General features: G+C 31.0%; 2 protein-coding genes across 2 annotated transcripts; both read left to right on the top strand.

Moving 5' to 3' along the window:
• Positions 1-1,576: 1,576 nt before the first annotated feature.
• TRIADDRAFT_58200 (uncharacterized protein) lies at positions 1,577-4,787 on the top strand (the record flags this gene model as incomplete). The annotated part of the gene is made up of 2 exons (XM_002114051.1): positions 1,577-1,776; positions 4,655-4,787. 2 exons carry the CDS (start codon positions 1,577-1,579, stop codon positions 4,785-4,787), a joined length of 333 nt encoding a protein of 110 aa, XP_002114087.1.
• A 3,880-nt stretch (positions 4,788-8,667) lies between these two features.
• TRIADDRAFT_58201 (uncharacterized protein) lies at positions 8,668-12,695 on the top strand (the record flags this gene model as incomplete). Its single annotated transcript, XM_002114052.1, has 4 exons — positions 8,668-8,688; positions 8,779-8,861; positions 11,504-11,678; positions 12,639-12,695. 4 exons carry the CDS (start codon positions 8,668-8,670, stop codon positions 12,693-12,695), a joined length of 336 nt encoding a protein of 111 aa, XP_002114088.1.
• Positions 12,696-12,953: the final 258 nt, after the last annotated feature.

The following is a 12,953-nucleotide window of genomic DNA, read 5'->3' on the forward strand; positions in this document are numbered from 1 at the left end:
ATCAAAGAATTTTATCCATAATGCGATGATTGTTCATAAAGATTTGAAATCAATTCGTTATAAATTTTTATTATTACATCAAAAAACGTGATCGTAACCCAATCAGTAATTTTAGACTTTTACGTAGTATTGTAAAAGCCAGTATAAAATCGATCATCATCTATGTTAGTGATTTGAACAGATTAGTATGACAAATTAATCAAGAAGATTGACGTAATAGAAGAAAGCTGATGATTTTTGCTCGTTGTAGTCGTCTTGATTGGTGTGTAGACAGATTTAAAATACACTCGTAGGGTAAAAATATCTAAGTAAAATGATGCTTTCTCGGTAATCCGTATTCGTTCTAGTTAGCGTACATTTTATGATAGACGTTTATACGTTACATAAGATTGGATATATTCTTCTTATTATTTTTTACCAATAATTATGACTGATAAAAGGAGAAAATACCGCCTTGTGTTGAAATTCATAATACTTACTGTAGAAATTAGATATACAGTACAGTAGTCTTTGCGTATGCTAAAGTCTCTCACTTGATTGCCTTTATAATTGTATCATTTCAAGTTCTTCATTACAACTATCGTACTATTTTCCTCTTTTTGCTGTCTCGTTCTCCTTCTTCTCTCTACTACCGATTGATAATTTCCTAGTTTCAACCAAGTAGAAATCAGCAATATACTAATATGATCGTCAGTATTTGTCTTAATTTGAAGAAAGAGAGAGAGAGACAGAGCAACAACCTATCAGTTCGTAGACATAGTGCTGACATTATCATTTGATGCTTTACTCTTTTGATCAGTTTTGTGATTTTCTTAAGAGAAATTCTTTTACTACTTGTATTTATGAATAACATAATTGTCATTTTTAGCGTGGATTACTTGTGTAAGTTATAGTTTCAGTATAAAATAGTGGTATATTATATTCTTATTCTATTTTTGAATTTTTCTTACTAAAAATGAAGCTTATATGGAATAAAGTAGTCACGTTAAGTCAACGTTGTAAATCATCAGTTTAAAATCATGTATATACAATCATAGCATTTATAACCCGAGACAAATAGATTATTTAATATTGTTATAAATATGCTCCATCAGTAATCATGTTATATTATCTTTGATCTATTTTTTTCTCTATCCAGCTATGATAGATCATTTTATAACTAATCTTTTTTCGTTTGCTAGATTGATCGATATTAACTTACATTTGGGTAATCAACATCATATCATCTATTAAACGAAGAATAGAACTTGAACAGACGCAAGCAATCCCTTTTCATTGTAGTATTGCGTGTCTGCCATTTTTCACACCGCTTTTGACTTACTACGAATTAAAAATTAAGCAATCGCTCTGCAAATATTACCTTGATAAGGATATATTTTCACCCTAGTCAAAGCAAGATTATCGTACCAAGGCTTGGAGCTTTATAACCTTGTCGTTACAGACGAAAACTACGTCGAGTTATCATCCATTTCTCCCTCTTCCCTCCTTCAAAAGACGGTTGATTAATTTACATAGAAGAGTTGAATGATCTATCTATCCATGGTCTTATAAATTATTATATTCAGATTTAGAAAGAATGTGGCCATCCAAGATACAAAATGTATTCTTTGGGAATACAAATAGGTCTACTAGCCATAATGGGCATGATGGCGACGATTTTGAAGTGGTAGAACATTTACCTCAATTTTCACGATTAACCGAAGAAGAAAGACAGCGTATTCAAGAAGTATTAAAAAAGCAAAAACAATTTGATGAGCAAAATCAAGCCCATGTAGAGTAAGTTAAGCTCAAAATAAGATTTTTCTTTCAAGTGTAATCACTTGCGTTTTTTATTAGAATTTAATTTTATCATCATCAGATGTATTTACCGATAACTATAAGTTCATTATTAATGTCGGCAGCGGATGATGTACCGTTACCATCTATATATACAGTCCTTATGGTTGATGATAACATCACCGTGATGATCGTGATGATTCATCTCTATTTTTGGGAGCAGGGAGGATTGGAAATGATAGATAAATGTTTTCCTTGATCATTTTTTTACAATTTTCTCTCCTTTCTAATTGAGTCTAAACAATTAGTCAGATAACGATATGGATTAGTCGTAGGACTAAAGGCATCAAAAGTAGAAGATTTAGCGGTGTATTCTAGTCCATGTTCTATTTGTTAATGAAATAAGATGGACGATGCTAGTCAATTACATAATGATACTATTCCTGTGAACATGATCCATAAATATTTGTTGTAACGTTAGATGATAAAAACATGCAGGAAAAGCATCCAGCCGAAGTCTGAACAAAATATTGTACATTAGAGCAAGAATTTGTATAGCGTTGTGAAGAATAGTTGTCATCATTACTGCAGATAAACATGGATAGCTTTCGATAGAAAATATAATCAATATAGTTGTATTAAATTATGCTATCGCTATTATATATTTTCAATTAAATCATCTTTTATCATTGATGGATAATTTAAAATGATATCGTTATTCCTTTCGATCATGAGTCGATGGAAATCAAGTTACAACAAGTATGAAAATGATCAATTCGTTAGAATCGCCACGGTATACCAAATTCCTTAGAGTGAATTGTTACTTTGACAACTATATTGATGCTAGAAAAATATAGACTAAATTACTATACAATTAAGGATACGCTAGAATTCCATCGGAAATGCTATTGTATGATTGGAACGAATTTATATAATATGCATAACGTATATCAAAAGTTCAATTTAAAAGGGGACTACTCGCAGTTACAACTAGCTATAAAGATCAATAATATTGGTCTTTAATCTTGATCGTAGTTGTGGCTAAAATCTATCAGTAATTATATTGGATTAGTTGGTGTATAAAATAGCTTATAAGAAAAACGGTTAGAAAACTGTTATAAAAAGTAAAATTATAGAAAGAAATGAAATAGACGAAAGGGATAGTTCTTGTCTGCAAGGCTTTTTCTTCTCCTTTTTCTTATTAACGATGTTATAATTTGGTCAACATCACTGATCTATGTCTTATACATAGAATGAAAATATTTAAAAAATGAACATACGCTCTTAAATTGATATTTTCCATTTTTTTTGGGGGGGGGAAGCGATTTATCATTCATCATTCAAAGACAGACATTCCATTTTCTTGGATATAAACTGTTCTCTTTGCTGTTATAAAATATCTCTTTGTAACTGCATCTTTCTCTGTCAGTCGTGCTTAAATTGCCCAATTTGATCGTCTTCTTTGTACGCCTAAAATTGTAGAAGGAATTATCAATCAAAAATTTTATAAGTTTATTAATATAGGATAAAGGGTTGCTTATCTCGTTCATAAAGTCTTGTATCGCCAGATCTTCCATATTGAACAGTAAAAGTAAAAGTTGTTACAGAAGATTTCATTATCTTAGCCTTTCAAAAGTCGTTCAATCATCATGAGAAAGTACTTGGACTGTTGCAATGGATTTTACTTGAATTTTTAAGCTTTTTTTGTGCTATTGCTGTTAATTTTATTGGCAGCATAGCACTACACATTATTTTTAAATGCTCTCTTATTTCTTTCAACTTAATTTTATATACTTAAGTATTCTATATAGTTTCCATTTTCTTTTCTTTTTCAATTAATACGGTGCAAGTACCAAAAAATTGACATGTACTTTATGTATGAAGTTGTTTCTTGGCTTTCTATCATGATTTAGAGTGTATTAGGATACATTAGCCATCGTGAAATTCATTTTAATCAACTTAGAATATTGAAATAGTTAGCGAATAACTAAACTGACATAGCATAGAAATAGGACATTTTTAGTTCAACACTCTAAACGATATCTTGACAAGGTATCGAATATCATTAAAAAAATAGTAATTGCATCAAGAATTTTACTTTTCATTTGGGTCAAGAGAAGAAGTTCAAATGTTATTGATATATCGAAATAAGACTCGTTAAGACTGTTCAATGAGTGTATTATTAGTTACAAAAGAATGTTTAGCTTTGAAACTTTTTAATTATAAAACGTTGAAAATTTTAATAGCATTGATGCTATCTACTATGTACCAACAAATGAAGATTCATTTTGAGCATCTTTGCTTGATCAGTTACTACCGTAAAGTAATTATAAAAGTGCAAAGAGGTCCAAATTTTTAACTATGTAAAGGGTATCTTAATTTTAACATTGCTATCGTCAATAGATGATATTCAATTTTAGAATCTACCACCAATATCTAGCCTAGTTGAAGGCTAAACTACAATATTGATCATATTGAATTTCATAACATCCAATTCATGATCAAATACTTGACAAGATTCCCTCAGGGACTTATCAATTCTACTTTGGCAAATGGATTTTTATTATTGAAAACTTATCCTATCATGGTTGTAAACTCCAGATAGTAAGCTGAATATTAAGCTCTTGATCCGTTTTTGGAATCATATCCTAATCATGCTGATAGATTACTTTTGAAATGATCTTAAGCGCTTGAGCAAAAGAATAAATAGTCCGTAGAAGAAAGTGAAAATACTAACATAGTCTATTGCTCGATTACCAGTATAAGCTATTGCTTTTCTTTCTATCAGGACAGTCATGATAAAATCTTGGAGTAACATCCTTTTCAGGCTGTATTCAATGCTATTATTTCCAATCTACTATTATAAACTTATTATTAGCAACTATACTCAAATGAGGATGTTCGTTGTTGGCAATCCTACTCGCCACCATATAATATTGTCCATTTTAATTGCTTCAGTTAAAAATGAACTATTAGCATTGGCTTTTGGCAATGTACTATTACTATTATAAATCTCGAGCATTCTTAGCAATAAATTTCTACTATAACATCCACAGTTATTCATACTGATTCGATCAAGTATATTGAATCACTTGGGTTAGAAAAAATACTCAAATAATTTAGCTATTGGATTGAATAATACTTTGATAGGCCCTATTGTCGATTTGGAGTATTATTTTAGAGTACGACAATACCTACTTAGCCAAATCTGCATTATTGTAGCCTACCAATGAATATCGGATGCCGATTAAGGCTCTTAATTAATAACTCAATAGGTAATGGAGTTTTAAGTTAAAACATGAAGTTATTTCAACAGTATACTAAAATGTAGAATAGATCATTCTCCGAAGAATTCAATAACCTTGGAGTACTTCATACTCGATACTTCTAGACCGTCCATTTCTAAGTATTTTTTACAAATGGACGATTGAGTGACCATTTCTTTCAATCCCTGCAATTAATGATTTAATGACTAGAGTAGTGCGACTTTGCTTTATCAAGTCGAATTACTAATCACTACTGTGGATTCTTTTTAATTCTATCTATGTTTAACCCTATCTTGACTTTCTTGAAAAATTTTTGTAACTTGACTAATTCAATAGCTAGAACTGTATAACTCTACTTTAGATCGGTATTTAATCAAGTCTTTACCTTCTGAAAATATCGGTAACTTGAATCATTTCATGGTTAGGGGTATTAATGCCATTCTGCGGTAAATTTATATTTAAGCCAATCTGTTCCCTCTAGGAAATACCCCATTACTTGAATGGTTTAATTACTAGAGTAATGCGATTCGCATGTAGACCTATATTTAATCCATCCTTTACCTTCTTTAAATCTCAGTAATTGATTGATTTAATAGACCAGAGAAATGCGTCTGTGATTTATCCAGTCAAGTTACTAAATACTGCTCTGGATCCACGTTCATTCTTTTCCTTTTTAAAATCTCTGTAGTTTTAATGACCGAATGACTAGAGTAAAGGAATTTTACTTTAACAAGTCGAGTCACTGCTTTAGATCCATTATAATTGAATCAGTCTTCTCTTCTGATCTGTTTCATAGATAGACTTTTTTTGTATTCCTATAAAGAATATTCCCATGACTGAGATATTCTTACCTTGAATCTATCTATCTATCATAGTAGCCTTTAAACGACATCAGTCTTATCTAGTAGTTTATACTATCTTAACTATTTTTTTGCCCAATGTCTTCCGTCTTTGAAGCTTTATCCGTAATTTCTCCAGTGGGCAATTAAGCCGATATTTTTTATGAATGAGATTTCAATATCCTTGTCATTATTGACTTCACGGTTAGCGTAGTTCTAATTGAAACCATCCGTTCATCTGATCGATCATTAAACTACGCCAGCTTTTTAGCCATGGACTACTAAATTACAAACTTTGTAGTCCATGTTTATAGAGTATACTTTCTTTTCTGGCAATCTTAAATTTTATGCTTTCTCTAAATTTTTCATCTATATACTCTCCTTCTTTCGTGAACAAGTCAATTCACGTTGAGGATTATCGCTTTTATCCACGCGGGCAATTGGGCAGTGCAGTAAAAATTTATAATTTCGATTTTTCTGAGCAAGTTAGTAACCAACAACTCGTGTTTGACCTAGTGCTTATATTTTCCAATTATTCTAACCATGGATAAACTATATCAACCTACTCTATTTTGGCATCTTTTGCTCACTGCTTTTTCTTCTTTAACGCTTGATCACATGCTTTGATATAATTCGATGAGCAATTATTTCATCGAAGGGAATTTTCATATCCCTCGTAAAATTGGAATGTAATTGTAATAAAAGATGCGTTTAATTCTAGTGATAACAAACCGAATGGAATGGCTGTCATTAAAGTGGAGATAGGGATATATCCAGGATTTTTAGCTTACAGTAACATAATCGGGAAATAAAAATCATATAGAGTGGATAAAGGGGTAGAGCCATCGTCGACCTTGTCCATTCTTTTATTATGCTAGTATTGTTGCTCACTACTTAAAGATTTAACATCTGCCTTAGCATAGCAAAAAGATAAAAAAAGCCCCACGTAAACACCATGTTTGATAGTATTCTATCATCTATTTTGTCTATCCTTTCGTTTGCTTTTCTCCTTTATTTTTTACTGCTATGATTACCTATAAGTTGGAATTTGGAACTAGCAAAATGAATGTAATAGAATTTAAGAATTTGGGCGGTAATATCGCAGAAAAGTATATCCTTTTTGACTATTATTGTTGCTGTTACTGGCAAGTTACTTGTTAATTAAGATTTTTAGCTGATGCGTTTACAGTCAAAGAAATTAAAAAGTCGTATAGAAACGCTTTATATCATGGCAGTATTATCGTTGATCGTGTCCATTCCTTTATTTTATTAATATTATTACTTGGTGATTTTTGTTCCTTCTTGATTCTTATAACAATGCGAGAACTTATGGATGGGCGATCATATCTCTATCACTGCACCATTTCAAAATATCTAACCATTGAAATTTATCGATACATCCTTGATCGTTCACTTTCAATGGCGAGTTTTTACCTGCTTAGCAGGTAGAATATGAATAAATAGTTTATACAATCGAGTAGTTTAATTTTCGAAGAGGTAACCGTGAAGATTCCTAATTTCTCCCTAACTATCATCATAGCCATCATGTGTAGATTGATTTTAATCTGCTTGGAAAGCCATTCTATGACTTTCCTTTTGTTTAAAGATGATGCTTCCACAGTAGGAATAAAATAGATTGAAATATATCCTATTTAGAGTGCTTTAATTTCGATTCGGATTGAAAAAGGTTTCAATATTGAACATACCTAAACTAGTTCGCGACTTTGCTGAAATTCTTTTAAAAAAATTTCTAAGGAAGACTCTTATCCTGTGTCATTTTGTTATCACTAAAGTGGTTGATATCTGCTGTGGGCTAGAGGGTAAGAAAATACAGTAGACCATCTACGCTATCGTCGATCTAGAATCCAATACGGACTATTCTTCCTTTTTAGTATTCATTTTCTTTAAGCAAGATTATGGTATTAATGGGAACTAAAGGCCCACATAAATAGCATAATCCGTACCATTCTCGCTGCCGTCGGCTTAGAATCGAACGTCTACTTTTGTTTTCCTTTCACTAGTACTATTACACACATTATAATTTTTTCTTACAGCAAAAGTGTCATTTCTTGTATGTTGACCAAAGGCACCAAAAATAGTAGAATCCATTTTTCTACTGATTGGTAGGTTTAAAGGGTAGAAAAATGAAGCATCGTCGCAATCGTCGATCGTCATCTGTTTCATTTCTGCTTTAGCGTTAACATCATTTATTTTTCATACAGTAAAATTATGTTGACGAAAGGTATCAAAGTTACTAGAATTCTTTAACTATCTATTGGTGGGGAAAAAGGGTAAAAAAATGGACCATCCAACTATCTCCGACATATACGTTTACTTTATCTTTCCTATTTAGAATTGATATCATCCATTTTTTTCTACTGTATTTAATAAGGATTATGTTAGCGAAAGGTATCAAAAACATTAGAATCCCTTTCTTTGTAATTGCTCTGCACTAAGCAATAATAAATCAAAAGTTACTCTTTTCCATCCCTTAAAGGTTATCTTTTCATCCTAGTAATTTAGAAAGAATAAAAAGATAGATCAAATGATCATCTCATACAGTATACGAGTTTATCCAATACGTAATTTCGTCGAATAATTAGCCTGAAACGGATATCTACCCGTTTATGACTTTAGGGGATGTCAACAATTCCGTTATAGCCATTTTTCATCATCGTTTTTCACCCTTCAAGTGAAAGGAGCCACTTAATTTTGTCTTGCAATATCATAAAATTTGCGGATTTTGCGACTAGTTTCAAATCGATTCATAATACATTATAGGCAACATGATTACCCATAAGGGGAAGGTAGACAATATAATTGCCTTTTAATATAAGAATTATAGCCGTGAATGTTGAACTTGGTATGTAACTTTATTATAAGATGCTTTAATTTAGAATGAAAAGTTAACTTTAAAAACTGATTCTAAAATAACAACCACGATAATCAAAGGGGTAAAGGATAAAAGGGAAACTGCAAGGTGTTACTCTTCTTTTTCTATATTGTCTAGTTAGAGTGTCTAATAAAAGTAACAAAAAATTTATAATCATCTCGAAGCAAAATTGATTGTTGAAGAATCCTGTGATCAAATTGAAACACTTCTTACCCTGTAATAAGAGTATAGCCAATTCAAGAGTGAAGAAGAGGCATGATAAGATTTTGCTTGATAATTCTGAATGAATACTATCCAAAGTGTAAATAGTTTGATTGACCATCACTGCATTTATGATATTTTTATTTATGATGCTAGAGTAAATTGAATATTGATCGACGATGACAAAAATCTCTAACGTGATTTAAAACCTAGGTATCTATTTTATTTTCTACGTAGTAAATAAGTATAGCTGCGGTACTAGTATGCTATTGATTTAAGTCACGATAATAACAGGATTGAAACAATACTATAGCTGTAAATCTTCAATAAGGATTAATATATTACCGTAATATTTATTCAATATTTGAAGATAGCTTGATTACCAGTACTTTAACTATAATTTTAAAAGCATAAGGAAAGGTAATTTACATCTCAGGTTCATCCTTACATATCTATCCAATGATATACCATTACCAAGCCACTTGGACAACAAGAATACACTAACATTGGAGCTTCTTTAGAATTGATATCTATCTCGTGTTCTGTAATTTTTAAATCACTTTAATAATAGCAAGAATAAAGTAATATTGCAGCTTATTTAGGATTTATATCATATCTGCCTAGTATTACACAATTTGCAGACCACATTGACAACAAGAATAAATAACATTACAGCTAGTTTAGGATATAAAATGTAGACCACTTTGACAATAAGAGAAAAATAAGAGAAGCGCTTTTTTAGAATTAATAGCTCCTCGATGATGATTATAGTTAACCGTATTTATTTGTCTTAACATGATAAGATCCCTTGATAATAACGACTCATTTTTAATATCGCAATAGACTAAAAAATAGCACTTTAGACGAGATAGGTGATCATCACTAGACGTACTTATTTGTCTTAACGTGATAAAACTCCTTGATAGTGACTCATTTTTAACATCGGAATAGAGTAAAAAGTGCCACTTCAGATGAAATGGGTCATCATCATTATTGGCCGTATTTATTTGTCTTAATGTGATAGGATCCCTTGATAATTACTCTTTTTTTACCCCGGAATAGACTAAAAATGACAACTTAGATGAGATGGCCTAGGAGAGAATTGAAAGAGAAGTGTCAATATCTGTCAGAGCATAAGCGACCGCTTTTTTTCTACTCATATTGCTAGGGTTCTCATCTTTCAGATGAAAATAAGATAGAAAAAGTAACGCTTAATCATCGATGATAACAGTTTATACGTAAAATAAGCAAGCTGTAATGTCGATGATACGATAATGGTTTAATCAGCACACTGTAAATCTTATGACAGTAGTGGAATCTCTTTGGATCATTTTCATAAACGCCTGTCTTAACTTTATGTTTTTGTAAAGAGAATATGGTGTACGAAATGGGATTGATATTGCTAGACGCTAACGATATAGCAGTTTTAGAGAGACCACAATGAAATATTGCCTTCCGATATTCCGTAATATTGAGCCCTATCGTTTCGCTCTTAAATCATCTTGAAAGCTAAGCTACCTGTAGTTTTCCTTGGGGCAGGAATTTGGTAACTGATAATTAATCACTTCTAGCGTATAGGAAAAGAACAACTTCAAGTAGCTTAAATCATTCATAAATTATATTATAAACGGAGACATAGATTATTGACCGCCAAGTTGACATAATTTGATAGAGAGAAAATGATTTAGATTATCAATTAGGCTAAAAACGGAGATATTCTATACCGAGGAATGAGTTTTAAGATGGACATAAAGTTGCACGTAGAGCAAATTACAAATCGAGATCAGTTTTACAATCTTTTACTCGAAATGTTAAGGGCGTTTTTAAAATTTTGATGTAATTCCTTAGCAGCTATCCTTAGAAGTTGATTGATCTAACTTATTTACATTGCATTAATTTCTACTCTAGTGACTATGCGACACAATATCCTTTATAGTTAGATCGGGTAAAACTTGAAAAATTGCATAACCAGCTTATGTGCATTAGCTATGAGGATTTCTTTTGATTTATTTGTAAAAATTGTTTCAAGACGTTTTGTTTGTAGCTTAATTTCTCATACTTATATGAAATGCAGTCACGATATCCTTGTTTATAATATCAGATAGATAAACCATTCGCAAAATATATATCCTATTTAATCCAGATTAGCTAAGCGACTTGTTTTTGACAATATGTAGAATTACTTGTTAAGTCTTTACTTTCTATAGCTATTTATTATTTCTCCTTTAAATAAGGCATTTGAAGAGAGTACATTAATCCATCTTGATGATATACTGTTGCTCAATCCATATTCTAATCCCAGGCTGTGTTTAATATGGAATGTCCTAAGCAATTTTTAAATTTTTTATTTTCTGATATTATTATCAACGCAATAGTCTTCATAGCAATATGGGATAGTTTTCAATATGATCTTTTCCGCCTAATTTCATTAGCTAAGCTAGACTTTGATTGATTTAAATACAAATTCGATAATAACTTTCAATCAAATTCAATAAAATTAATCGTAATGATAATTTTCGACTATATAGTAATTTAAAGAAAGAAGTAAACCAGTATGATCAAGCCAAGCCTGTACGTGAGAAAAACATATGCGGCATATGCCGAAAGACAAAGTTTGCTGAAGGTGGTGGAAATCATTGCAAATTTTGTGATAGACGTGTTTGTAAACGGTGTGGAAAATTTATTACCAATAAAAAGCAAGAGGTAAGTTTAATAACCATTATAAGTTTATAGTTTTTCTTAAATATCAATCTTGAATTAGATGATATCATAACGGATATGATACCGCTTGGTCTTTATAACGAACTACCGGTTTAGTTAATTTAATTTCAATTTTGATTTAATTAAGCTGGATATTGGATAGTCAAATGCTTTAATTAATTTAAAATCATTATGGTGTACACGCTTGCTGAGTTATCAAATAGTTTAATACCCAGTCTCGTTATATAGTATCGGCAGCAATAGCATTTTGTATTTCATTTTTTGTATACCTTTCGGAAAATGGGTACACTTTGTTGCATCTTTCATACATTGGAGTTCCGTAATATATGGTTATTGATCCAATATTTAAGAGTTACTTTGCCTGCTAATAGTCTAGATACATTATTCATAGACTAATAATAGCGAAAATTATTGGAAGTGCTTTTTAACACATCTTTATAATAAGATTACAGCGGGTAGGATGATTAATGATGACAGAATATTTTTCCATGGGCTACTACGTAATTTTTTTCGATCACTACTTCACAATAGTGGACTAGATGCGTTTATTAAGTAGATTGCCTATCAAATTTTCAAAGATTAGATAAAGAAAATTCCTTTTCTATACTCGTTACCAAACAAAGGTTAACGATTAGATAGTTTTATGTAGGATGTAGCTCTGTTGATTGAAATTTAGTGTAGCGGAAATACTGAAAATGAAGGTTACTATAATCGAGACAGATGAGTGAAATAGTCTAGCAAAAAATGGCATTTTATGGTGTAAATCCCTTTGCCAATAGATTAATCAATGGTATCATCATACAGTAGTATTATTATAACGAAGGAAGTTGTTTCCAATCATTGGGCCTAATTTCTATGTTAAAAATTTTAGACATGAATTGTCTCGATTTACTTTGTAAAAATCCCTTCGACAATAGATTACTGAATGCTTCTATTCTATAGGCTATGAGTGATAGTATAGCACTAAAGAATATCTTAAAGCCATCAATATTCGCTTAAATTAAAACAGCAGTTATCGACAAGCTTTGAAACTAAAAGTTACGAATAAATTGTCAACACATTGTTCATTTGAAATACTACAGAATGCTGGAATATCATCCTCCTCCACAATAAGCGGTTAAATAGAAAATACTAGTTTGTAAAATTGTCAAGGAAAGGCTCCATTGTGAGATATATAGAACTATTTATCATACCATTAACATGGAATAAATGGATAAGATTATATAGTGCAATGAAACTGGATTGAAATGTTGATCC

Source organism: Trichoplax adhaerens, genomic scaffold, assembly GCF_000150275.1.
Source record: "Trichoplax adhaerens TRIADscaffold_7 genomic scaffold, whole genome shotgun sequence".
Lineage (NCBI taxonomy): Eukaryota > Metazoa > Placozoa > Uniplacotomia > Trichoplacea > Trichoplacidae > Trichoplax > Trichoplax adhaerens.